Genomic DNA, 26,551 nt, shown 5'->3' with positions numbered 1-26,551 from the left:
TGGTTACTTACTTTTCTCCTGGATTTCAGTTGTATGTATTAGTGTAATGGCATGGCACCCGTCTCGCAGGAGCACCCCTTCTGGGCAGGTGTGTCTGTGATCTTTAAATAGTTCAAGCCCTGGTATTGGGCTAAACCACCAGGGTTTTCTCTCTGAAGGCAATAGTTTTGCCCTCTGGGTCTATCCTGGTCTAAGATCTCCAGCTGGGCTACTAAGTAGTTCAGTTCCCCTTCTGGGGGTTTATCAGTGTCTGGTTGTAGACCAGTTCTCCATGGCCTATGCGGGGGATCCAGGCCCACCCACTACTCTGGGTCTCAGTCCAGGAACGCTAAGAATAGCAGCCACGTGCCACCATGTCCCTTTAGCAAAACTGCCTTCAATTCCAAGGGCCACTTCCCCATGGTCCCATCTTCACCAAAGCTTCACCCTTACCTCAGGGCTCATCTAAGTTCAGGCTCAGGAGCCAGCACTGAGTTGTCCATGGTGCTGCAGTTCCCTTTGGCCAGCCAAGAGCACTATATGTACTCCTCCAGCTCCAGCAAGGAACTGACTGTCTCTGGCTCTGCTACTCCATTTATATGGCCCTCCTGGGCCCTGATTGGCTGCTCCCTGAAGCCTATCTGTCTGCTTCCCCGCAGCTACTCTAGGCTGCTTGGAGGACTACTGTTCTGCTCCTTTCTTGGGATGGGTGTGGCAGGACACTAGTCCACCCCATCACAAGTAGTCTCTTGTTTCTTGTTCTAATAATCTATTGTGCACTGATTCTGTGCAATGTTAAAGTTACCATCATTCTAGAGATGACTGTGTGTCAATCACAGGTGAAGTGATTACTTTGTGTGAGTTATTCAATAAAGATATTTGCACAGTTCTTCACTTAGAAAGGAAAAATCAAATACCCAAATACAGAATGGGGAATAATTGGTGGTAGTACTGCTGAAAAGGATTTGGGGATTATAGTGAATCACAAATTGAATGAGTCAACAACAGGACACAGTTGCGGAAAAAGCTAATGACATTCTGGAGTGTCTGAACAGGAGCATTGTGTGTAAGACACAGAAGGTAATTGTCCTGCTCTACTTGGTGCTTGTGAGGTGGAGTACTGTGTTCAGTTCTGGATGTCATACTTTACGAAAGGTGTGGACAAATTGGAGAGAGACCAGAGGAGAATATCAAAAATGATAAGCCAGGTTTTCTAAACCTTCCATAATGGAAGACTGAGTGGGGACCTGATAAGCCTTCAAATACGTTGAGGGCTGTTACAAAGAAAACTTATCGGTTGTTCTTCATGTCTGCAGAAGATAGGACAAGAAGTAATAGGCTTAATATGCGGCAAGGGAGATTTAGGTTAGCTGTTAGGAGAACTTTTCTAATTATAAGGGTAAGTTAGCTCTAGAATAGGCTTGCAAGGGAGGCTGTGGAATCCCCATCATTGGAGGTTTTAAAGAACAGGTTGGACAAACACCTGTCAGGGGTGGTCTAGACTTGGTCTTGCCTCGGTGCAGGGGACGAGGCTTGGTGACCTCTCGAGGTCCCTTCCAGTTCTACATTTCTATGATTCTGTCATTTCTATAGTGCTTTGGGATCATTCCAAATAGAAGGTGAAATATAAATGAAAGATTTATATTATTATTTAGTAGTGAAGCTTTATCTTTTTAAAAGGATAAAGTGTAACGATTTTCTCTCTCCATTGTAGAAACAAAAATGTCCCAGTTAATCACAGGGATTTTTGGTATGCTACCTACACATTATATAGTGTGTCGGAAAAGATGGAGAATGAAGAGAAAATGAGTGATAATGCCAGTGCCAGCTCTGGAAGTGATCAGGCTCCCTCAAGTAGGCAGCACACAATGGTCTCCTTTCTGAAACCAGTACTAAAACAAATCATCATGGCTGGAAAGTCCATGCAATTGTTGAAGAACCTTCAATCCAAAGATGATTCTCCATGGCAAGCTGCATCAAGAGGTGAAAATAAATTGTGTAAAATATTATTCTTGTCTGTGTCTAACAACATTTGTGTATTTAGGGTGTATTCGTGTTTCCACTGTTTAATAATCCACTGTTTAATAATCCACTGTTTTTAGAGCAGTGGTTCTCAAACTTTTGTACTGTCTGATTGTGACCCCCCCCCCTTATAAATTAAAAACACTTTTTTATATATTTAACATCATTATAAATGCTGGAGTCGAAGCAGGGTTGGGGGTGGAGGCTGGCAGCTTGCGACCCCCCATGTAATACCTCGCAACCCCCTGAGGGGTCCCAACCCCCAGTTTGAGAACTCCTGTTTTAGAGTATATAACTCTCCTTATGCTGGCACTGTGTGGTTTGTAACCCACATCTGATTTGAAACAAATGGTTCTGTTCCAAAACCCCTGACACACGACAATGTGAGAACTGAATTTTTACCTTAATTCAGAATTTCTTTGCTTTTCTCAGTTTTAAGTTTCTCTTAAACATTAATTTAAATTCTCTCTTGTTACTTTGCACTATTTAAGATCTTTCTTCAAACCATAAAACTATTTTCTTATTATGTGATTAATCTATTGGTTCCCATTACTAAGTAGTTCATTGGTTTAGGAATGATAGGTAATAAATAGGATTCCTGATTTGAGGAAAGCCCGTTGATGATCTGCCCAAAGAGCTTGATATAACTGTAGGCATGCTGAATACTTGGAGTAACCATCATCAGTGATGGTACACAAAGGACAGTAGTGGGAGCTGTGATGTCTATTGTCTTCACATGGGACAATATAAATTTGCTATTTGTAGGTTATACAAGTCCCTTTCTATTTAAATGTAGAGTGAGGTGACTTTGAACTGTTTTGCAACCTCTTTTACATCTGTGTTATCCCTTTTGGCATGGGAGGGTAAACTGTCATTGAAAACAAGTTTTGTATTAATAGCTGACAGTTACTTTATATCCAAAGTCTTTAAGGGTTTAATATTTTCAGAAATATTAATTTCATATTTTAGGTTCCAGTTGAGCAAGATATTTCAGTATGTACCCAACATTAAGCATATAAATAGTCCTATTAATATCAATATTTAAAGTTAGATGTGTGCTTAAGTACCTTGTGAATCACAGCCTAGATTCTATTGATGCTGCATATGGAAATATAACAAGCAAAACTGGGTTTGTGTTAATCTCCTTACTTAGTTGTTCTAGTATAATCAACATTGTTTCTTAGAATAATATTTACCATATGTTTTACTATCCACTTCAGATGCAGAAAGAAAGAGTTTGTACACACTATTTCTGGAGTCTGTGCAGTCCCGTCTGCGGCATGGGGAAGAATCTGTTCCAGATATTATTACAGAACAACAAGCTACAAAGCAGAGTTTGATAAAGATGCAGTCTATAGCAGAGAGACACTTAGAGCTGGATGATGTTCATGATCCATTGCTGGCTATTAACTTTGCTAGGTAATTGAACACCTGAAAGATAACTGATCTCACCACTGTGTTGTCAGAAGCCACAAGGCATCAACTTTTTGCTATTGCTGCTTAAAACAAACAAGCTCAGGAACAAGCCTAAAGGGGAGCATGGCTAAGTATTGTCTCAGGCATCTTATGAATGGCCAAAGGTTCATTATAAATATAAACTATTAAAATGAGTATTCAAGAACTGTTCTATATATGCCTACTACATCTAGCAGGACTTAAATGTTTTTAGTGAAAATGGGAACTGTCTCTAGCATGGCAAATTTTATTACAAAAAAAGTAGATATCATTTCTCGAATTATGATAGAACAAATGCTGTAGAAAAATGTAATATTTTTAATGTGTGTGCATGGCACATAATGTAAAATGTCTTTCATTTGAATCAACATGTTTCTTTTTGGCCTATCATCACAAAGATGTATCTTGCAAAATTCTACTGTGGTACTAATAGTAGTTTAAAACAAACCTTTCAGGAAAAAGGCCACAAAAATAATTGTTCCTTTGTGATAGAGTAATGTGAGGAAACTAGCAGAGCAGCAATAAGTTGATTTTAACAGTCTTACATAGGTCATAATAGTTAGTGGTGAGAATGTTAGCTATTTATTTCTGTTACGTACCAATAGGTAGATCTGTGTTCTGGCTTTTCAAAAAGAGTTCTAATGTAACAATGGTGCCTTTAGTTCTTGGTTGTATTTAAAAGCTTTCATTGTGAAGTTAACAACCTTACAGTTTAACAGGGTACAATGTATTATAAGAATACTGTAATTAATAGTTGAGCTATGTACATAATCTCTCTCAGTGGATGAGAATATTCTCTTAAAAGTTGATAGGCTGGTTAACTCAGTCCTTTTGTCGATCAAGACGATCTCTGCTCTGAAGTGATGGAAACCAGACTTGCACTACACTGATTTTACCCGTTGATAGCTTTTGCTGTACTGTAATGATGATTTTGACCCTACTCTGATAAACTAATTGGCTTTGGCTTACTAATGCTATGTTTACACTACAGCCTATGTCTGCAAAACTTATGTTGCGCAGGGATGTGAATATTCTACCCCCATGAGTGACAGAGGTTTCACCAACATAAGTGTTCGTGTGCACAGCACTATGTCTGTGGGAGAGCTTATGCTGCTTGCAGAGGTGGGTTTTTTTATGCCGACGGGAGAGCTCTCTCCTGTCAGCATAGAGTATCTTCACCAGATGTGCTGCAGCGCACAGGTTTATCGGTACAGCTAAGCCACTACAGCACTGTACATATAAACATACCCTACGTGTTAAATGTCTGACGCAGAGATTTTCTAATGGTATAATATTATACCAGTTGGCCTTGGGTATTTAGTGGGGGAAAGCCCTGAGGCTACCGGAGCACTTTTCTTTGTCTGATTAAATTCTGTCCAGCTTTTGCTGAGATATATACTGTTACAAATTGCCATTTACCTTCTCTCACTTGTTTCTCTGGCAAATGTTGTTGACAATGTGCCAAAATAATAATTGGACAGGAAAATTTTAAGGCCAAGCTGCCGTTGCTGCCACGACAGCAGGCAGTAGCATGTGGTTCATTAGGAACACCAGGTTGCTGCTAGAGCTGCTGTAGCAGGGTAGAGGGAAAGGGAAGAGAAGAAAGACATATTGGGCTCCCCCTTCTCCCAGGTCGTCCCAGTGACCCATGTCCTCCACTGGAGGACACTATATGGAAACACCCACCTTCTGGTGAGGGTTGGAAGGGAGAGTGACTGTGTTTTTTTTCCCCCCATCACATGTTGTTACCTGTCTTCTAGAGACCCGATAGCTGGCTCCAGCAGCATATTTCCACCCCTGCCTAGGGCTGGAGTTCTCCTAACTTCCAAGGTTTGTCTTATCCCATTAAGAGAGAGATTATGATTTATGTGTCTGTGCGTTGAAGTAATATCCCCCTCTTACACCAGTACGCAGGCTACCCAAATCTATATTTGCCACTTTTGCGACTGCTACTGGAATACTATGTCCAGTTCTGTGTTCACAATTCAGAAAGGATTTTGATAAATTGAAGAGTGTTCAGAAAAGAGCCGCAAGAATGATTAAAGGATTAGAAAACATGCCTTAGTAATGATAGACTCAGGAAGCTCAATCTATTTAGCTTAACAAAGAGAGTGTTAAGGGATGACTTGATTACCATCTGAGTACCTACCTGGGGAACAAGTACTCGATAATGGACTCTTCAGTCTAGCAGAGTAGCGGAGAAATGTATAGCTGCATCCAATGGCTGAAAGTTGAAGCTAGATAAATTTAGACTGGAAATAAGGTGTAAATATTTAAGTGATGGTAACTAACCACTGGAACAATTTACTAAGGGTCAGAGTGGATTCTCCATTACTGGCAATTTTTAAATCAAGGTTGATTTTTTTTTTTTAAATATATTCTCTAGAAATTATTTTTGGGAAATTCTGTGACGTGTTATACAGGAGGACGAACTAGACCACGACAGTGGTCCTTTCTGGCTTGGAATATATGAAAACCAATAACCCCTTGTTTAGGCCTTATATGACAGCGTAGCCCTAAAAGACCATATAAAACAAATATTTTTCTTATTTATTGAGGTCTACAGTATTTGTACTGGTATTGCTTTTCAGAACTACAACAAGAACTGGCATAAACACAGTGAGTGACTAGGTGGTTATAGCACATCATCCAAACTAGTACTCTTATGCCTTGTTGTATGAATAGTCACTCGAAATAATGGGTTTGTCTGAGTTAAGGCATTAATATCCATTGAGTTACCAGTACTGGAATGAAATTTTTACTACTTTTTCAATGCCTTTTTTTTTAAGCAGAAAGCTAAATGAGACCACAAAGTTTTAAATGTATGACACATTCTGTTAGGTATGATATGGATCAGTTCCTTTCCAGCTAAACAGTGGTTTTTTTGATTTTGAAGGTTGTATTTGGAGCAAAGTGACTTTCATGAAAAATTTACTGGTGGTGATGTTTGCGTGGATAGATCCTCTGAATCAGTGACGTGCCAGACATTTGAACTGACATTGAGGTCTTGCCTTTATCCTCACATAGATAAGCAATATCTGGAATGCTGTGGCAACCTAATGCAAACTTTAAAGAAGGATTACAGGTAAGAAATGAAATTAGATTCTACTTAAAAAGCATATTCCATTATCATTGGTATACCATACTGTAAAAGCATCAATTATTTTGAGAAAATTGATTTGTAGTTGAAATCTTTTACAAACTGTTTAATCTTCTCTTCTAATTCTGCTGTGATAAACAATAACAAAAGCACTAATAAAACATGGAATTAACATAATATTTTCCAACTGTCACTCTATTCATTGTTCTTTTGTGTTCTATCCCTTTTTTCTGTATTGCCTACTTAAGCCTAGTCTACACTAGAAAATTATGTTGGCATAACTGCATCATTCGGGCATTAAAAATTCATATCCCTGAGTGGCATAGTTAAGTTGATATAAGTCCCCAGGTAGGCAGCGCTAGGTTAATGGAAGACCTAGCTATTGTTTTTCGGAGAAGTGGATTACGTGCACTGATGGGTGAATCCCTCCAGTCGGTGTAAATAGCGTCTATACTGAAGTGCAGCTGCACTACAGTGCCGCTGTAGCATTTTAAATGTAGACATGCCCTTAGTTTGTAAGGTCATTTTTTAAGGAACCATTTCTTAGTATCTGTACAGCATGAAGCAGGGTGGGTGTCCAGTCTCTGATTGGGTCTCTAAGCACTATTGTAATACAAATAATAATGATAAAGAAAAAGTAAAGTGTTAGTAGCTTGAGAAAAACATAGTATTTTAATACGTTTGCTTTAATTAAATAACGTTTAAAGGTAAACAAACTTCTTAATTGAGACACTAGATTATGGTATTAAGTACTTCTGGGTAGAGAAGTATTAAAACTGAGTTAAAAATTGACAAATGTAAATATTCCTAGAAAGAACAATGGGTAAAATCCTGGCTCTAATTAAGTCAATGTCAAAGCTATCATTGAATTCAGTGGAACCAGGCTTTCACACATTCAGCTGAAAATATAGGAGAAATTTTAGGAAGACAGAGTATGATTATCTAAATTGGAATTTGGCCATTACACTACCATTAATTATGTGATATTGTCATGCTGTGTTGAGTAAAGTGGCCTGATCTCATGACCTCTGAGCTAGTCCTAGGTCACCATCTTTCTATTTAAGGTACGGATGTGGCCCCCATCACCATAGTATCTAAGTGCCTTACAGTCTTTAAATGTATCCATCCTCACCGCACCTCTGTGAAATAGGGAAGTACTACTACCCCTTCTTCCCCTTATTTAACAGATGAGGAACTGATATTGGAGCCCTTACTTAGGCAAAACTCCCAGTGACGTTGGAATTTTTTCAGGCTCTGCAGTTAGAGAGCTGCAATATTTCTCCCATAAAGCTGTTCTTGAATTGAGGGCCTGATCCAGAAAAGTGCTTGAGTACATGACTAGTCCTACTGAAGTCAGTGGCACTGCTTTCAATGCTTTGAGCTACGCATGTGGTTAAGTATTTTGCTACATCTGAGCTTAAGTGACGTTTATGTGAAAAAATAATGTATAATAAACTTCACTGGAGTATGGGATTCAATTGGGAGTTCTTGTTGTGATGAGACTTTTAAAGGTTTGCATTACATAATGTAACATTTTATGTTAAAGGAAGATTTATAATGCACATTGAAGAGATGTTTGTGTATTTGTATTCTCTGTTTAGACTGGTAGAGTACTTGCAGGCAATGCGAAACTTTTTCTTGCTTGAAGCTGGGGATACTATGTATGATTTCTACACATCTATTTTTGATAAAATAAGAGAAAAGGAAACTTGGCAGAATGTATCATTTCTAAATGTCCAGCTCCAGGAAGCAGTTGGACAACGTTACCCAGAGGACAGTTCAAGGTAAAACGCATTGGATTAAGTTTAAAGTAATAGTGAAAGAAAAAGTCAATTTCCTTTTCCCTTCCTGTTGAAATGATAGGTTTATGAAATACATAAATATTAGGCTCTATTGTGTTCTTAGTCATCGGTATAGGTGTAAGTTCAACCACTTTGGGTCATTCTGTCCCTGCGTTTTGAGTTAGAAACTATTGTGTGGATTGATAGAGTATTCAAAATGCAGTATGGTGGAAGTAAGCATATGATTATCTACTTAAAATATCAGAGCATTAATTAATCTGTGCACTAGAACTACATTTTACCTGTAGAGATTTGTTTTTGTTTTCCTCCACAATAAGTTCCCCTATATATTCACTTGCAATAGTGTCTTCATTAGTAATTCTGTCAAACAATCTTTTTACAAAGCTTGGAGCAGAGGTATCTTTACAAATCTTTCCCTACCAGGTTAAATCTGATCACTAATATTTAGTAATGACAGATTAAAACAAAATATTTTAAGATAACCATGAGTTTCATGCAAACCATTGGCAACTAGAGTTTTTGTTTCTTTTTGTAGGCTGTCTATATCTTTTGAAAGTGTTGATACAGCAAAGAAGAAACTCCCTGTCCATACCTTAGATGGCTTAACACTGAGCTACAAGGTAAAATATAATGATTTTTTTTGCTTTAATTTTAAAATACATTTGAAGTGTAACCGCAAATCGCTCCATCAAATTAAGTTATTTTTTTTGTGTTTTTTCCTCTTTAGGTCCCTTGGCCTGTGGATATAGTTATAAGTTTAGAATGTCAAAAAATTTACAATCAAGTGTTTCTTCTCTTATTACAAATAAAGTGGGCCAAGTATAGCTTAGATGTTTTACGATTTGATGGTAAGAAATTTCTTGAAATAGTTCTTGTTAATCTTAAATCTGTATCACTGAAAATATAAGGTCTTGTTTTATGGCATATTGGTATCCATGCTATTGACAATTGTTTGAATACATCCAGTATTACAGTAGCCTCTTTGAAAAGTCAGCATTGCAGCATAATAGCCCCTGTATGTAGCATTTACAAGGCACTGGGAAAGATAGTTGCTAAATTAATTTTGCTCAGCAGAGCAGTGTGAAAGTCACATTGGACCTCATCTAAACCCACTGAAATGAATGGGAGTCTTTCCATTGACTTCATTGGTGTTCGAATAAGGCCCACGGTGAGAATCCTTTCCTGATTATGTAAGCAGTTAAATGATCTTGGAAGTCAAGTTTTGAAGTAAAATTGACATTGCTAGGGGCAATGTCCATCCATCTTGATGGCAGATTTCTCTCATTTGTGGTAATGGATGTATGAGCATCCAGGATAAGAGATTATAAACAAGTTGGATCCTTGATGGCTTTACAGAGTTCATCATAGCTGTGTCTCATTTAACACACCTATTAAATATAGCTGGCTATATTTATTGAGGCATTTCTTTTGCAACCATCTCTGTGCTATGGTATCTAGGCACCAAATACAGAATTGGTCAGTCCTACTTTGTCTGCAAAGGACCCTTAATTCAGCGATAGTTTTTTTGTTTGTTTTTCAAATCTCTGAGATTTGTTGCTCGGTTATTCTTCAGCCATAGCCACTGAAGGAAGTCCTGTGCATCATATCCTAATGCAAATATAGCCATGATTTTACCAGTAACATCACTTCCTGTCCTAAGTGGTTGTGAAAATAGTTATTTACCCTTTATAAACTACAAAGTAAAATTATGTAGGTCAGAATGTGTACTTGGGAGTTTAATTTTCCTGTGCTGGCAGAATGTCTATGGGCTCTTTAATTGTGTGGTCAAGATCAGAAGGGTGTGTGGGAGTGCTGGGGAGAAGGGTCAGGGATTTTTCCAGTATTCCACTTCAGTAGCCTTTTGGTGTTCATACTATTAAGAGTTTTATATTAGGTAGTCCACTCTGCTTAACCTTTGAAAATAAATAACTATGTCATCCAGAGAGTTTGAGTGGTTGGGCTCAGGTTTCACCTAAAGACTTTCATAACCCTATTGGATCATTGTGTCACTGAAGGTATTGAGAACTGTACTTTCTAATTTGCTAAAATGAGTTTTAATTTGTAAGGGTGTGACTGGGCTTGGAAGTGTTCTCTCTTTTGTGGAGATAACAGTTTATGTTCATGTAATTTTTTTTAATATTGTAATTTATAAATCTTGGCATTTACATAACACTTTCTATCTTTAATACGTAGCAAACATTAATTAATTGCATCACAATATCTCCTCCCAGTTACGATTTTAATATATGATTGTTATGTAGCTACTGATAAAGTATCTGAATTAAAGGACAAAAGCTATTTCAGTATATTATGTTCTGATAACTTTTAAAAAAAGATACATTTTTAGTTTTAATTAATATTTAAATGCAGTTAATACCTATTTATTTTATAAATATTCACCCAAACTTTTTCCTTTCCATTTTTAGAGCTAGTAAATGCTACCGAAAAACCACAGTTTAAGGAAGGACCTCAATTAGAACAAGAGACAGTTCCTCAGTTTGGATCACAAACCGAACTTATAAAACAACAAATTCACCGTATGTTCCTCTTACGAGTGAAACTCATGCATTTTGTTAACAGCTTACACAACTACATCATGACCAGGGTTCGTCCTTTTACAATAATCTGACATATTGTAGGAATTTCTAACTGTAGTCATAACGGCTAATAATGCAAAACAACTTCTGAGTAAGCATGTGTAAATAAGTAACGTCTTCACTTAATGTGTATTTTGTTCAGTTTTAAGTCCTGAACTAAAAAGGAATGTATATTGAAAATATTCATGCTGATTGTTTGTTTGAATTTTAAGACAGACATTTTAAATTAGTAAATATTAAATAGACTTTAGGAGTTTTTAATGTGGACAATTCTTTGATATTAGTAACACTTTTCTTCAGTCTAACTTTTCACCCCAAAGGTTTACAAAGAAAGGACGTTAATGTCAAGAGAAACAATAGATTTCAGTAAGCTGCTGTTATTCTGCACTCCTAATAGCATTACTGCAAAAGTTGTGTCTTTACATGGGTGTCTCTGGGAGTTAACTAATATCCATTTCCAAAAGTTTATATTCTCTTAAATGAAGCAGGAACCTGTGTAGATCCACACTTACCCTACTACTGTATATGTATTGCAATTCTGTGTTAATACATTCTTTTTGAAAGGAGAACAGATGGAAGCTGGCCCACTTTCTTAATGATGATGCTCTGTGTTATGCAAGAGGTTCTGAGTTCTATTTCCAGTCCCAGTCTCTTGATTCCTAGGCCTTCAGGAACTGGGATTTCTAATGGTGGTAGCATGCCCTGAATCAACACCTACAGAAGTGGCATATTCAGTCCATGGTACAACAGCAGCCCTCTCTATCGCAGCAGTTCTCAAACTGTGGGTTTTGACCCCCAAAGTGACTTGTGACCCCATTTTAATGGGGTCACCAAGGCCAGCGTTCCATTTGCTAGGGCTCGGGGCTGAAGCCGAAGCCTGAGCCCTGCTGCCCAGGGCTGAAGCTGAAGTCTGAGGGCTTCAGCCCTGGGGCAGCGGGACTTGGGCTCCAGCCCTCGCCCAGGGTCATGTAGTAATTTTTGTTGTCAGAAGGGGGTCGCAGTGCAATGAAGTTGGAGAACCGCTGCTCTATTGAATTCAAGAATATAATTGACATGTTGAAGGGAGTTCAGTTTTTGGTTATATGGATGGTGGCCATAAGACTGAACCTCAAAGGTAGTGATGGAAGAGGGGAAGAGTGAGGGAATAATTGAGGTTCAGACTCTAAAAAGACCTCCCCAGAGAATTGTAGAGAAAAGAACTATGGGGATTCCAGTCATAGAGGTAGTATTCATGTTAATCCTCCCTGCTTTTTCTTCTAAAGATTCTTCACAGTACAGGTTTGGAGTTTCAGCACCAAGTAGAAGAAGCCAAAGACTTAGATCAACTGATTAAAATTCATTATAGATATTTGTCTACAATCCATGATCGCTGCCTGCTGAGAGAAAAGGTATGTGTTAAGTAAAACTGAATACGTGGTATTTTCAGCCTAACAAGGGAGAAAATGTTTGTCATTACAAATCATACAGTATATGTTGGATTTTTACATATGGTAATTATAGATATTGTGGAGAGGCTGTAGCCTTTCCAGAGTTACAATTGAGACTCATTTTCCTTGTAAACCTGCATTTGCTTCCCACTCAGAATAATTTCCTTAATTATACAGTTCAGTTCTACTTCAAATTGTACATGGGTCACCTGTGGCTAGAAGATATGGGAATTTATGGTGATTCTTTGAGTACTGTCCCTATAGGTGCTCCACTCCAGGTGCTCTTGTGCCCACTGTACCTGTGATTGGAGATTTCTCAGAGCAGTGTTCATTTGGCCCGCGCAAGCGTGTTATTCAGTCTCGTTCTCTGTGCTGTTCTATAGCACTGCATGAGCAAACCACCCTCAGTTCCTTCTTACCTGCATTGGCCTGAGACAAAGCCTTATCAGTTGTCTGCATTGTTTTACCCCAGCTGTGTCGCCTTAGTTCTTTTAGTAGTTAGTTTATTATAGTTAGTAGTTAGTATTTGGTTGTAGTTTTAGCTGTTGTTTTTGTCTTTTTTTGAAAGATTTTTAATTATATATATGGCTTTTAGATCGATAATGTCTCCTCTTCTGGGAATTTTTACTTTACTGGGAGAGCATGCTAAGTTCTCCTGGTTTCAGATGCTGCCTGTTGTGCTAGCGGGGATTACCGGTGACTGACACTCCTCATGCACCTGTTGCCTCAGGGAGTCTCATATTTTCTAAAAGTGCAACTTCTGTCTGGCACTAAAATCTAGAGCTAACAGGGAGCTCTAACTGACTCCTCACAATGGAGAGCTCACTATGCCCAGCCTCTGACACTGATCAAGGGACCTCCTCTGTATGTTGGTCTCTGAGTAAGTCCGCTGCCTTCGCTGTCTCCGAATCGTACTCCTTGAGAGCACGATTCCTTTTATAAGATTCCCAGAGACTATCCCTGGAGTTTTCCAGGTAGGGAACCTACCTCAAAGAAGTCAGTCTCTGATGACTTCAGTGACTTCCACCCCTACTTCTCTCCAGCCCGGTACCCATGAGGCTGCTGGTTCCTCAGGTACTCAAAATATGGTTTAAACTAAAGACTATAAAGTTCTGCTGGTACATACTCAATAAAGGAGTTCAGCTTGGTATAATTTAACGCTTGAGAGTTGGCAATTCTGAATTGTAAAGTGGCAGGACCTTATCAAGAAGGTTGTGGATTCTTTGCAGATCTATCCTGAGGAGGTTAAAGAACCACATCATAAGCTACTTGGCATCCTTCATACAGTTTCATCTGCCTGCATTACCCTGGTTGTTAACGATCCTGCAATTTGGCATACCCCAGCGTCCATTCTGCCCACATGTAAGAGTGCAGACAAAAATATCTTGTCCCCTCTAAGGACTCTATTTGTATTTTCCCATCCCTTTCCTAACTCCTTAGTGGTTAAGAGCGTTAATAAATGTGGAAGTCAGCACCGTGCTATATGTACGCTCTGTGATACAGATCATAAATGCCTCAACCTGTTTGGTAGAAAAGGATATTTGTCAGCGACTTTACAGTTGAGAATCGCCAACTACCAGGCGTTAATGGTGAAGTATAACAGCTGAACTCCTTTTATTGAGTATCTACCAGCAGAACATAGAGAGCAATTCTAGGCAATTAATGCAGTAGGCCAACTGCTCACCCGAACATATCCTGTAGGCCTCTCTCAGCTCTGGTGATACTGCCACTCATTTGATTTCTGTGGCTGAAGTTAAGGGCCTTCTGGCTTCTGCTCTCAGGATTTCCCAAGGAGGTCCAGAATACGGTCAAGACCTTCCTTTTGATGGCACCAAACTGTTTGCTGAAAGCACAATCTCTACAAACGTTGAAGGACTCTTTCCCCTTCCCTCCCCCACCCGAAAGGTCGTGTCAGTAGTAGCAGGACATCTCCGCAGAAAGGTTATTGTAATGTTCCCTTACCTAGACAGTTGGCTTCTGAAAGATCAGAATGCAACTTGCAAAGCCATAGTCCTCTTTCTCCAATTCTGCCTGCAATTGAATATTCAAAAATCTGCCATAACCCCTGTGCAAAAGTTAGAATATGAATTCATCTCAATTCAATAGGGGCAAGAGCCTACCTCTCAATGCACGGATTCATGGCTCTATCTATCATAGTCAGTCCCTCCCTATTAATGGTGCACTCCTTGAGCTTGCAAAGGTCCTCTAGAGCATGCTGGCTTTGGTACCGCCTGAAGCACAAGGAAAAACGCTACTTCATTCTGGTGGAGGGATGTGAGGGTTTTTATTCCCATCAGGCCCCACGTTCCCTGGTCGTAACTGTGGTGAATGATAGAGCCTATCAGGGCACGTTCAAGTCCATTCTCAAGGATAAGGACTCTAAATGAATGGAGCTGATGGGCAGGAAGATTTATACCTCCTCTTCCTTGCAGATGCAGATTGTTAACCAGCAAGCATTGCTGTTCAAGTATGACTTTGTGAACTGGATGGCTACGTCTAAGTTTGCAGACCAGCTGCCATAAGCCTCGAGAGAGGAATTTTGGGCATTTGTCACCGACGGCTGCTTGGTAACTAAGACTTTGTTGCAGTCTGTGCTGGAATCTTCAGGCAGAGTGATGGCCTCAGGCATGACCACGAGAGGAGCTTCCTGGCTGCAGAATTTGGGCATTGCTCCCAATGTGCAGCAGGCCGTAGAGGATTTTCCCTTTGATGGCCAAATGCCGTTTTTGGATAGGACAGATGAGACTTTGCACTTCTTCAAGCACTCTAGGGCTACCCAACAGTCCTTGGGAGTATATATGCCAACAGTGCAGAGGCACCACTGTGGTGGTCAACAGCAGCAGTAGCGTCCACAGCGCACATTTGGGCAGCCGTTCCCTCCCCCAAGACAGCAGGACTATGGCAGAAAGGGGCATAGATCCCATAGAAAGAAGCAGTCCTGTCTGGGGTTTGGCCAGTCCATGTGCCCTCCCTTGGCACCCATTAAGCACCCATTTTGACTCCTTGGTCCATAGCAGTGTTCCAGTCATCATTCCTTTCTCCCTGTCCCTTCAATTTGGGGACAGGACGGCCTTCTTTTACAATGCATGGGTTTTGATCACCACTGACAGCTGGGTCTTAGGCACTGTCAGATCTCATAGACTTTAAGGTCAGAAGGGACCATTATGATCATCTAGTCTGACCTCCTGCACAACGCAGGCCACAGAATCTCACCCACCCACTCCTGCAATAAACCTCTTACCTATGTCTGAGCTATTGAGGTCCTCAAATCGTGGTTTAAAGACTTCAGGGTGCAGAGAATCCTCCAGCAAGTGACCTGTGCCCCAAGCTGCAGGGGAAGGCGAAAACCCCCAGGGCCTCTGCCAATATGCCCTGGAGGAAAATTCCTTCCCGACCCCAGATATGGTGATCAGCTGAACTCTGAGCATGTGGGCAAGACTCACTGGCCAGATACCCAGGAAAGAATTCTCTGTAGTAACTCAGATCCCACCCCATCTCACATCCCATCACAGGCCACTGGGCCTATTTACCACTAATAGTCAAAGATCAATTAATTGCCAAAATCATGTTATCCCATCATACCATCTCCTCCATAAACTTATCGAGCTTAATCTTGAAGCGAGGTAGGTCTTTTGCCCCCACCGCTTCCCTTGGAAGGCTGTTCCAGAACTTCGCTCCTCTGATGGTTAGAAACCTTTGTCTAATTTCAAGTCTAAACTTCCTGATGGCCAGTTTATATCCATTTGTTCTTGTGTCCATATTGGTACTGAGCGTAAATAATTCCTCTCTCTCCCTGGTATTTATCCCTCTGATATATTTATAGAGAGAAATCATATCTCCCCTCAACCTTCTTTTGGTTAGGCTAAACAAGCCAAGCTCCTTGAGTCTCCTTTCATAAAACAGGTTTTCCATTCCTCGGATCACCCTAGTAGCCCTTTTCTGTACCTGTTCCAGTTTGAATTCATCCTTCTTAAACGTGGGAGACCGGAACTACACACAGTATTCCAGATGAGGTCTCACCAGTGCCTCGTATAACGGTACTAACATTTCCTTATCTTTACGGGAAATACCTCGCCTGATGCATCCCAAGACTGCATTAGCTTTTTTCACAGCCATATCACATTGGCGGCTCATAATCATCCTGTGGTCAACTAATACTCCAAGGTCCTTCTCCTCCTCTGTTACTTCCAATTGATACATCCCCAGCTTGTAACTAAAATTCTTATTAATCCCTAAATGCATGACCTTACACTTCTCACTATTACATTTCATCCTATTACTATTACTCCAGTTTACAAGGTCATCCAGATCTTCCTGTATGATATCCCGGTCCTTCTCTGAATTGGCAATACCTCACAGCTTTGTGTCATCCACAAACTTTATTAGCCCACTCCCACTTTTTGTGCCGAGGTCAGTAATAAAAAGATTAAATAAGACTGGTCCCAAAACCGATCCCTGAGGAACTGCATTGGTAACCTCCCTCCAGCCTGACAGTTCCCCTTTCAGTAAGACCCACTGTAGTCTCCCTGTTAACCAGTTCCTTATCCACCTTTCAGTTTTCATATTGATTCCCATCTTTTCCAATTTAACTAATAATTCCCCTTGTGGCACCATATCAAATGCCTTACTAAAATTGAGGTAAATTAGATCCACTGCGTTTCCTTTGTCTAAAATATCTGTTACTTTCTCAAAGAAGGAGATCAGGTTGGTTTGGCATGATCTATCTTTTGTAAAACCATGTTGTATTTTGTCCCAATTACCATTGACCTCAATGTCCTTAACTACTTTTTCCTTCAAAATTTTTTCCAAGACCTTGCATACTACAGGTGTCAAACTAACAGGCCTGTAGTTACCCGGATCACTTTTTTTCCCTTTCTTAAAAATAGGAACTATTTAGCAATTCTCCAGTCATACAGTAGAACCTCTGAGTTTGCAGATTCATTAAAAATTCTTGCTAATGGGCTTGCAATTTCATGTGCCAGTTCCTTTAATATTCTCAGATGAAGATTATCTGGGCCCCCCGATTTAGTCCCATTAAGCTGTTCGAGTTTGGCTTCTACCTCAGATATGGTAATATCTACCTCCACATCCTCATTCCCATTTGTCATGCTACCATTATCCCTAAGATCCTCTTTAGCCTCATTAAAGACTGAGGCAAAGTATTTGTTTAGATATTGGGCCATGCCTAGATTATCCTTAACCTCCACTCCATCCTCAGTGTTTAGTGGTCCCACCTCTTTCTTTTTTTTCTTCTTATTTATATGGCTATAGAACCTTTTACTGTTGGTTTTGATTCCCTTTGCAAGGTTCAACTCTACATGACTTTTAGCCTTTCTCACTTTATCTCTACATGTTCTGACCTCAATAAGGTAGCTTTCCTTGCTGATCCCTCCCATCTTCCACTCCTTGTATGCTTTCTGCTTTTTCTTAATCACCTCTCTGAGATGCTTGCTCATTCAGCTTGGTCTACAACTCCTGCCTATGAAATTTTTTCCCCTTTCTTGGGATGCAGGCTTATGATAGCTTCTGAAACTTTGACTTGAAGTTCCTGTCCATCCCTCCCCATCCCTCTTCAGGAACCCCTCTCACCAGATACTGCTCCTTGAGCAGGTTCACTCTCTACTGGCTTTGGGAGTGGTGGAGGAGGTTTTGCTGGAACACCGAGGTCACGGCTTCTGTTCCCAAATCCAAGAGAGGGTAAGACCCATTCTCGACCTCTGAGGCCTTAACAAATATATCCGATACAAGAGGTTCCAAATGGTCACTCTATCAACTATCCTCCCTATGTTGTCTCAGAATGACTCGTTTGCTGCCCTGGACCTTCAGGACACCTATTGGGCCACAGAAAGTTCCTTTGATTCGTCGTAGCAGAGCTCCATCTTCAGTATATGGTGTTGCCCTTCGGCCTCTCTTCTGCCCCTTGGGTTTTTACCAAATGCATGGTCATGGTGACAGCATACCTCAGGAAGAAAGGAATCCACATCTTCCTATATCTGGAAGACTGGCTATACTGAGAGGCAAGTCTAGAGAGGACGTCAACATTACATTGTGCCTGCTCAACCGTCTGGGTTTCATTCTAAGCACTGAAAAGTCAGGTTTCAGAGTGGTAGCCGTGTTAGTCTGTATCAGCAAAAAGAATGAGGAGTCCTTGTGGCATCTTAGAGACTAACAAATTCATTTGGGCATAAGCTTTCGTGGGCTAGAACCCACTTCATCAGATGCATGGAGTGGAAAATACAGTAGCAGGTGTATATACGTAGTACATTAAAAGATGGGAGTTGCCTTACCAAATGGGGGGTCAGTTTAACAAGACAGTTCAATTAACAGTATTGAATACGAAGGGAGGAAAAATCACTTTTGTAGTGGTAATGAGAGTGGCCCATTTCAAACAGTTGACAAGAAGGTGTGAGTAACAGTAGGGGAAAATTAGTATGTGAATTTTGGTTCCCACTCAAAAAATAGACTTCATTGGGGCCCTAATAGACTCTCCGAGTTTGAGAGAATTTCTGCTGACTGACCATTTTCAGTCATTCACCACCTTTTCTTTAGTCTGCAATCTCAGCTTTCCCCAATGTGTTGAATGTATCTCAGGCTCTTGGGCTACATGTCTGCTGGCATGCAGGTGGTCCAGTTTGCAAGGTTGTGTCTTTGCCTCCATCAGATGTGGCTCAGGACAGTTTACAATCTGACTCTTCACTCCTTGAAGAGATTGGTCCATCTCCCTCCACTGGTCCAGGACTCCTTGCTGGGGTGGATGCTCCTGGAGAACGTTTGTCAGGGCACTCCCTTCATCCATCCAGGTCTGTCTCTGATGCCTCCAAGATGGGCTGGGGAGCCCATCTGGAGTTGCTGAAAGTTCAAGGTCTGCGATCAAAGCTGCAGTCCTCACTGCATATCGAAGTGCTGGAGTTTTGGACCATCTACAATGTATATCCCGCTTTTTTGGACCATATTAGATATAGTCACATATTTACCAACAATATCACCACAGTGTATTATGTGAACAGGCAAGGAGGAGAACAAAAGGCCATCAGGTTGTGGCAGTTCTGCATTGAGGAGAGTATCACTCTGATAGCCAATCATGTGCCCAGAATCTAGAATCATCTCACAGACTATTCTCAACAGGAATTTTTCCCTGAACCATGAGTGGTCTTTGAAAGCAAATTGTCCTCTGGGTCATTTTTGGAGTTTGGGGTATTCCAACAATTGACCTGTTTGCCATGGGGAAACGGGAAATGTCTATCTGTTCTGCTCTAGAGGGAGCCTCAGTCCGGGATCCCTATCCAATGGTTTCCATCTCAGCTGGTAGTCTGCTTTCCTGTACACTTTCCTCCTGATCCTGATCATCCCACAGGTTATTCTCATTGCTGCAGTGTGGCCAAGGCAATGCTGGTTCTCCAGCCTTCTCACATTGTCAATTCAGCCTTTCATACCTCTTTCCTTTTCAACCCAACCTAGTTGCAGAGCATCACGAGCACACCTTGTATCCCCCACTCAGTTCCCTGCATCTCATGGCATGGCTGCTGCTTGGCTAAATGAGGAGGAAGAGCAGTGTTCAGCAGCTGTTCCACAGGTCCTAGTCAACAGTAGAAAACCCTCTAACTGAATGGCCTCTTCAGCAAAATGGAAGCGATTTTTGGTGTGGTGGTTGGCCCACGGAATTCAATCAACACTGGCTTCCATCCAGAACATCTTGGAGTACTTGCCACACCTTCAGTTGTTGGGAATTGCACTTAGCTCATTGAGAGTGCATCTGGCAGTGACATCGGCATTTCATCCCCCATGAAGGGAAGATGAGTCTTTTCCATTACTGTGGTAGCAAAATTCTTAAAAGGGCTTCTTCATCTCTGTCCTCTGGTCCAAGAGCTCGTTCCTCTTTGGGACCTTACCGCGGTCCTAGCAGTTTTAATGGGGTCTCCATTCAAGCCACTGGCATCTTGTACCTTTCCACTTTTGTGTCAGAGAACTGCATTCCTCGTAGCAGATAACATGTGCAAGAAGAGAATGAGAGTTGCATGCTCTAATGGCAGAGTCTCCTTTATATACAATTCTCTAAGGGCAAAGTGAATTTACAACCATACACCAAATTTTTGACTAAAGTGGTTTCTCAGTTCTGTTTGAACCAGGTGGTATATTTGTCTGTGTTCTTTCCTAAGTTGTGTTCATCTCCGGAGGAGCAGCATCTCCATCCATTAGATGTCGGGGGATGTCTAGCCTTCTGTCTGGACAGGACTAAACTGTTTTGTGCTTTGCCTCGCCTGTTTGTCACATGCAAATCATGTGAAGGGGAAAGTAGTCTCTTCACAGATGATTTCTAAATGGATAGCATCCTGTATCGAGACTGCATATGAAATCGCCTAGTCTGTGCCTCCTCATCAGGTGCAAGCTCATTCTGTGAGTGCAAGCAATGTCAGTAGTGTTCCTCAGTGACATCTCAAAATTGAAGATTTGCAGGGCTGCTACATGGACATCCATACATATATTTATGAACCATTATGCCTTTACCGCATCTTCTAGAGCAGATGCAAGTTTTGGTAGGTGGTCCTGCAATCCTTGTTTAGGTAGACTCTGAGCCCCACCTCATGGGGTGGGTACTGCTTGTGAGTCACCTAAGTGGAATACATGGCTGCATTTACTTACAGTGAGTAACCATTTCTTCTTCTTCTTCAACTGTGGTTCTTTGAGATGAGATGCAGATTTGTATTCCATGACCCACCCTCCATCCCCTGTATCGGAGTCTAGTCTCTGGGTATTCTGTGTAAAGGAACTGAGGGGGTGGGGGGTCAGGGAGACTCTGCTTCATGTTGCCAGAGGGAGGGGCTGGTCATTAGGTGCTACTGCCACCCCTCTGTGAGTACTGCTAGGCAAAATTCTCTGGCTCTGGTGTGCTGTGTGTGTACACACCTAAGTAGAATACATGTCTCTCTCATATCTCAAAGAACCACAGTTGTCATAAGTAACCATTTCTTTCCATTCTTCAGTAGAATGTTTTTCTGTATTCGCCCAGCCAGTGACGATGAGGATCCTGAGGGGTCTCGGAAATCTATTTCCACCAGTCAGTCTATTCTGGTTTGGGACCTCAACCTGGTTCTTAAATGTCTTACAGGATTCTCTGTTTGAACCAATGACTACCTGCTCACTCCTCCATTTCTCGATTGAAAACGTCATTTCTGGTAGCCATCACATCAGCACGAAGAGTTAGGAATATAGGGGCCCTTCTGGCATACCCTCCTTTCACGTTACTTTTCAAAGACAAGTTCACATTATGACCACACCCCAAGTTTTTACCAAAAGTATCTTCCAAGTTCCATATTAACTAACCCATTCATCTCCCGATCTTCCACCTTAATCCTCAGCTAGACAAAGAGGACATGTTGTTACACACACTTGACGTCAGGAGAGCCCCGACCTTCTATCTTGACAGGACTAAACTGTTTAGAAAGACTCCCAAATTATTTGTCTCGATCAGATACATCAAAAGGGTCTGCAGTCTCTTAACAAAGGCTTCCCAAGTGAATATCTGATTGCGTTAACTGTTGCTACCAATCTTGTAATCTCCAAGCACACGCGGGCATACGAACTCGCTCTACAAGATCAGTTTCCACTTCTACAGCCTTTTGCAAAAATGTTCCCATCAGTGAAATAAGTTGAGCTGTGACTTCAACCTCTGTACGTACCTTTGCTAAGTAACTCATGCAATAACTCATGACTTGGCTTCTGATGCTGTATGTGGCTCAGCTGTACTTCCTTGAATACTGGCCTCTGCTCTGAAGGCCCTTCCTCCTTAAAGGGAACTGCTCAGTAGTCACCTAGAGTGGAGCACCCAGAGGGACAGTACTAGAAGAAGACATGGTCACTCAACCTGTGCAGTAACTGTAATTCTTCAAGATGTGGGTCCCTATGGGTTCTCCACTATCTGCTGTCCTTCCCCTCTGCTTTGGAGTTCTCTGCTACACAGCAGAGAAGAAACTAAGGGCGGTTTACCTGTGTGCTGATATATAACGGCAGGGAGCAACACGCATGTGCAGGCTGAACAGACACTGCTATGAGAAATCTCCAGTCATAGGCACAGAGGATGTAAGTACACCTTGAGTGGAGCACCCATAGGGAGACACATCTCAAAGACCCACAGTTACTACACAGGATGAGTAACCATTTATTGGGGGTTTTTTGTTTTGCCCAAATTTTAGGGGATTCAAACAAGCTGTTTGAGATGTGTTTAAAAATATATTCAAGATTATTTCTACTGGGGTAGCTTGAAGTGGGGGGTAAAGGACGGTGCCACCCATTATAGAGTTCTGCCACATTGTTGAATTGTTGTATTTTAGAGCAGTGATTTTCAACTTGTGGCCTGCAGACCCATAGGGGTCTGCAGACTATGTCTAAGATTTCCAAAGGGGTCCACACCTCCATTTGAAATTTTTTAGGGGTGAACAAATGAAAAAAATGTTGAAAACTGCTGTTGTAGAGGCAACATATGCTGTACCTGTTTGCAGTAGCTTTAGCTAATATCAGTAGTGTATTTTGAATAGTAATTTCAGGTTTAAATGAAGTGATAAAATATGCCAGATTGTATCATCTACGTTAATCTGAATTAAAGGTTCCTACAGTGCTGGGAAAGCAACTAGGGTGATGCACTGATTTATACAAAATATAAATAGGGACAACAAATATTGCATCATCTGCAATTTGTGAGATGTTTTAAATGTCAACATTTGTTCGAAACTTTGGCACTTTAGAGGTGATACACTTGGTACATGGAATTGCGCTGTAGTACTTTGTCCCAAATACTAGGTACATTCGGTATTGTCAAAATAGTCAACCTCAGAATTAATTGAACAGTTAATCCACTAAACAAAGAACATATTGTAGCTGGGAAATTAGAGTGTATCCTCAAGGTTGTTTTAATTGAAATCTTAATTTAAACGTCATGGAGTGTTGTGATCTCATGGCCTGCCAAAGTTCTTATTGAATTTAAAAATAAATTCCTGATTAGACTACTTGTATTTTTTCCCCATTATTATCGTAGGTTAGTTTTGTGAAAGAAGCTATAATGAAAGTGCTAAATTTAGTGCTGATGTTTGCAGATCGTTGGCAGGCTGGTTTGGGAGCTTGGAGGTAAGTAATATGTCATAATGTTTTATAATGTGATCATTTCACAGCTCCAGCGTTGTATTTGAGGTATATATCTTTTTGCTTTGCATGTTTAATGGGAGACTAATGTGACCTTTTGTTAACAAGGATAAAATTCAATGGAGCTGAAGCTTATCAGCTGCAGGCACCTGTTGGTTGTATAATCAGAATGTGTTTCTCAGTGAAAAAGGTGGCCAGTAAAAAAAAATTAAAAAAAAAAAAATTGTAAGACTATAGTGTACAACAAATGGAAGTACTTTTTTTTCCTCATCATGTGTTTTTATAAACTAATAAAATGAAAGGCTCAATGGTCATGCTCGTACTTACATCTTTCTTCTGAGACTTAGCTTAAACTCACAGGCACTGGAAACTAACATTCATTTGCTTGGTTTATGAGAACTGTGGGCATAACCAATAAGGACTCATTCTGGTCTGATAAAAAGGAAAAGTTAAACTTCCTTTGTTATTTCCTCCTCGGTAAATCTTCCTTTTTGATGTAGACTGCTAGTGATAGTAACCTTGTCTTAGGTCTCAGAAGGTGAAATCCTCGTTCTGTTAAAGTCAGTGCAAGTTTTGCCTTTGAGTTCAGTGGAGCCAGGGTTTCACCCAGAAAGTTCAGGACTCACATTGTTTCAAAAATATTAAGTCTGATAAACTTCTAAGCAGGGTACTTGCGTTACATGAGGATAATCTAAAATTATTGTATTCTATTGTTTTTTTTTTTCCTTTATACCTCCTGCGTATTCTTAGGCACAAGATGAGAAATTTCTCTAAGGCAGGATTTTCAGGAGTGATCAGTGCTGGCCTAACTGTTCCTATTGAAATCACAATCCACCCCCTAACTTTCAAGACTGTTTGTTTGTTTTAGGTGCTGCTGTTTATCTGAGTCAGTTATCCTGCTCTAGGCATCCCTCTCCTGGGCAAGTGTTTCTGATTTTGCCTGTGGAACCCATCCCCCATGTCAGGGGAAAAAGAGGAGCAAGTCATCAGGTAGCTCCCTAGCTCTAGGCTTTGAAGCAATGTGGAGCTCGAGAGCTCATCACATAAGAGAGGTTTCCGAGACAAGAACAGTAGATTTACTCCACACAGGATCAGTAGTTCTTCCTCAGAGTTGTTAGATGCATACCAGAGGGTAGAGTTAGCTCATTATTAATTCTTTGTGTTGTGATAATGCCTAGAAAGCCCAGTCAAGGATTGGAGCCCTTTTGTGCTAGGCACTTTGTACACACACAACTGAAAGATGATCTCCGCCTTATTTTTATTCATTATTAGAAAGAAAGGATATGTCATTTTATATAGGACTATCTATGTAGTTATTTATCCGTTTTATATTTGTTTAAATTAAACTGCACTTCTTTCTTAGGATGGAATCCATAGAGAAGATGGAATCAGATTTTAAAAATTGTCACATGTTTCTCGTAACAGTTCTAAACAAAGCAGTCTGTAGAGGCTCTTTTCCTCATTGTGAGTATACAGAACAATTTTAAAATAATAGGCTTTTCCTTTATTGACACTTCTAATTTATAAGCTTCTTTCAGAAAGTAGGCTTTTCTGGGTTTGTAGGAGTGAGGCTGTTTTAATGTTTAGTATGTTTTAAATTGAATTTTATTGTGTGCAAGAACATAGAGAGAGATTGGCAAAGCATTTTCTATTCCCTTTTAATACAACAATTTAACAAAATTTTTAGAGCATTTGTGCCTCACTTTGTTTATGAACAGCAAAACTTCCTTCATTTTGCCTAATGCCCTAAGGAGGGACATGCAAATGATGATTGGCATATATCATAAATCCTAACTTTGCCAAAGGAATTCACATGCCACTTAAAATAAAGTATTTGGTGATCAGTTATTTGACTACACATCTCTTAAGATGGCTGATGTTGAATTCATGACCAAAAGATGATTTGCAGTCAGAGCTAATCACTGTTAAACATAGATTGCATATTGTTGTACTTGATTCAGATTTTGTATTGCCTGGTATAGGCCAAGCAGAACTGATACCTATTTTATTGTTTTATGACATCGTAATGGACAGCCTAAAATGGATGCCATAAGATGCCATGCTCTATTTTAACAATTCAATAGTTTTTAGTGGTGGTTTGTTATGTTTTATGTATCATTATCATCTTGTATGGTGCTTAACAGGCAAATGAAGGCAGTGCCTGCCTGAGTAATTTACATTTTAATGGTTACATACGTTAGGAGTCAAAAGTTCCATTTTATATTGTCCCTGACAATTTTAACATGTCACAAACATTGGTAGAACCTCACTATTCTTAAACCCTTCAACTGATAGCGAGAACATCGTCTCTGTGCAGCAGTGTCACAGACCTTTAACTACAACTCTCAGACTTTTTTAGTGTAAATGTTGCACCCACTAAATATTTCTAAAGTTAGCAATAAAATATTTTCCTAAGTAACAGGTGCTTCTTTGGATGAATAAACATGCGATGATGTGGGTAGTGGTTCAAGAATAACACCAATTTCTTTATTTTAAATTATACTGGCTTCTAACAGTGACAGAGAATACAACCATGGCCACTTTTTGTAATTTCAAGAGCATAAATATGAGAGCAGAGCAGAACTTAGATTATGTCCACTGTTTCAAGTGAATTTACTCTGTATTTGCACTGATGTAAATTAAAGCAGAATTTTGTCCTGTGTTGTTGGATCTTTTGGCTGGTGGGGTTTATTGTCAGTGTAGATGTTTTAATACTGTTTATTTACAGTACAGGATAAAGGATACGTTTAAAGGATACATTATAAAGGATAAAGATACATTTGTTCAGTTTTGCACCTTTTGCTAAGGATAAGGTTCTACACCAACATCTGAAAGGAAATTAACTCTCCTCAATTGACCCCTCATTATTTCAGATAATGAAATTGATAACATTGAAAATGCCTGATGTAGGGACTTAAATCCTCAGGTGTTATTTGTCGTTTGAATAATAAAAGATATCTGCCTCGTAAGCTATAAAACTGACAATTTCAGTAAACCTTGGCAGAGTGATATAAACAAGAATGTTTAAAATGTTTT

General features: G+C 40.2%; 1 protein-coding gene across 6 annotated transcripts in view; it reads left to right on the top strand.

The window, feature by feature from the left end:
- The window catches only part of TUBGCP5 (tubulin gamma complex component 5), a 54,044-nt gene that overhangs the window by 22,626 nt on the left and 4,867 nt on the right, over positions 1–26,551 (top strand). For all 6 annotated transcript variants that reach the window (XR_007357804.2, XR_012669378.1, XR_012669376.1 and 3 more), the window contains exons 13-22: positions 1,694–1,962; positions 3,222–3,420; positions 6,353–6,541; positions 8,158–8,340; positions 8,894–8,978; positions 9,086–9,206; positions 10,785–10,963; positions 12,218–12,343; positions 23,412–23,500; positions 24,879–24,979. Coding sequence is in view for 2 of the 6 variants with exons in the window: in XM_048859150.2 (XP_048715107.1) it covers positions 1,694–1,962; positions 3,222–3,420; positions 6,353–6,541; positions 8,158–8,340; positions 8,894–8,978; positions 9,086–9,206; positions 10,785–10,963; positions 12,218–12,343; positions 23,412–23,500; positions 24,879–24,979 (1,541 nt within the window). In the remaining 4 variants the exon portion in view is untranslated. The remainder of the gene's footprint in view (positions 1–1,693; positions 1,963–3,221; positions 3,421–6,352; positions 6,542–8,157; positions 8,341–8,893; positions 8,979–9,085; positions 9,207–10,784; positions 10,964–12,217; positions 12,344–23,411; positions 23,501–24,878; positions 24,980–26,551) is intronic.

This window comes from Caretta caretta, chromosome 1 (assembly GCF_965140235.1).
Source record: "Caretta caretta isolate rCarCar2 chromosome 1, rCarCar1.hap1, whole genome shotgun sequence".
NCBI lineage: Eukaryota > Metazoa > Chordata > Testudines > Cheloniidae > Caretta > Caretta caretta.
This window is presented reverse-complemented; position numbering and strand designations above follow the sequence as displayed.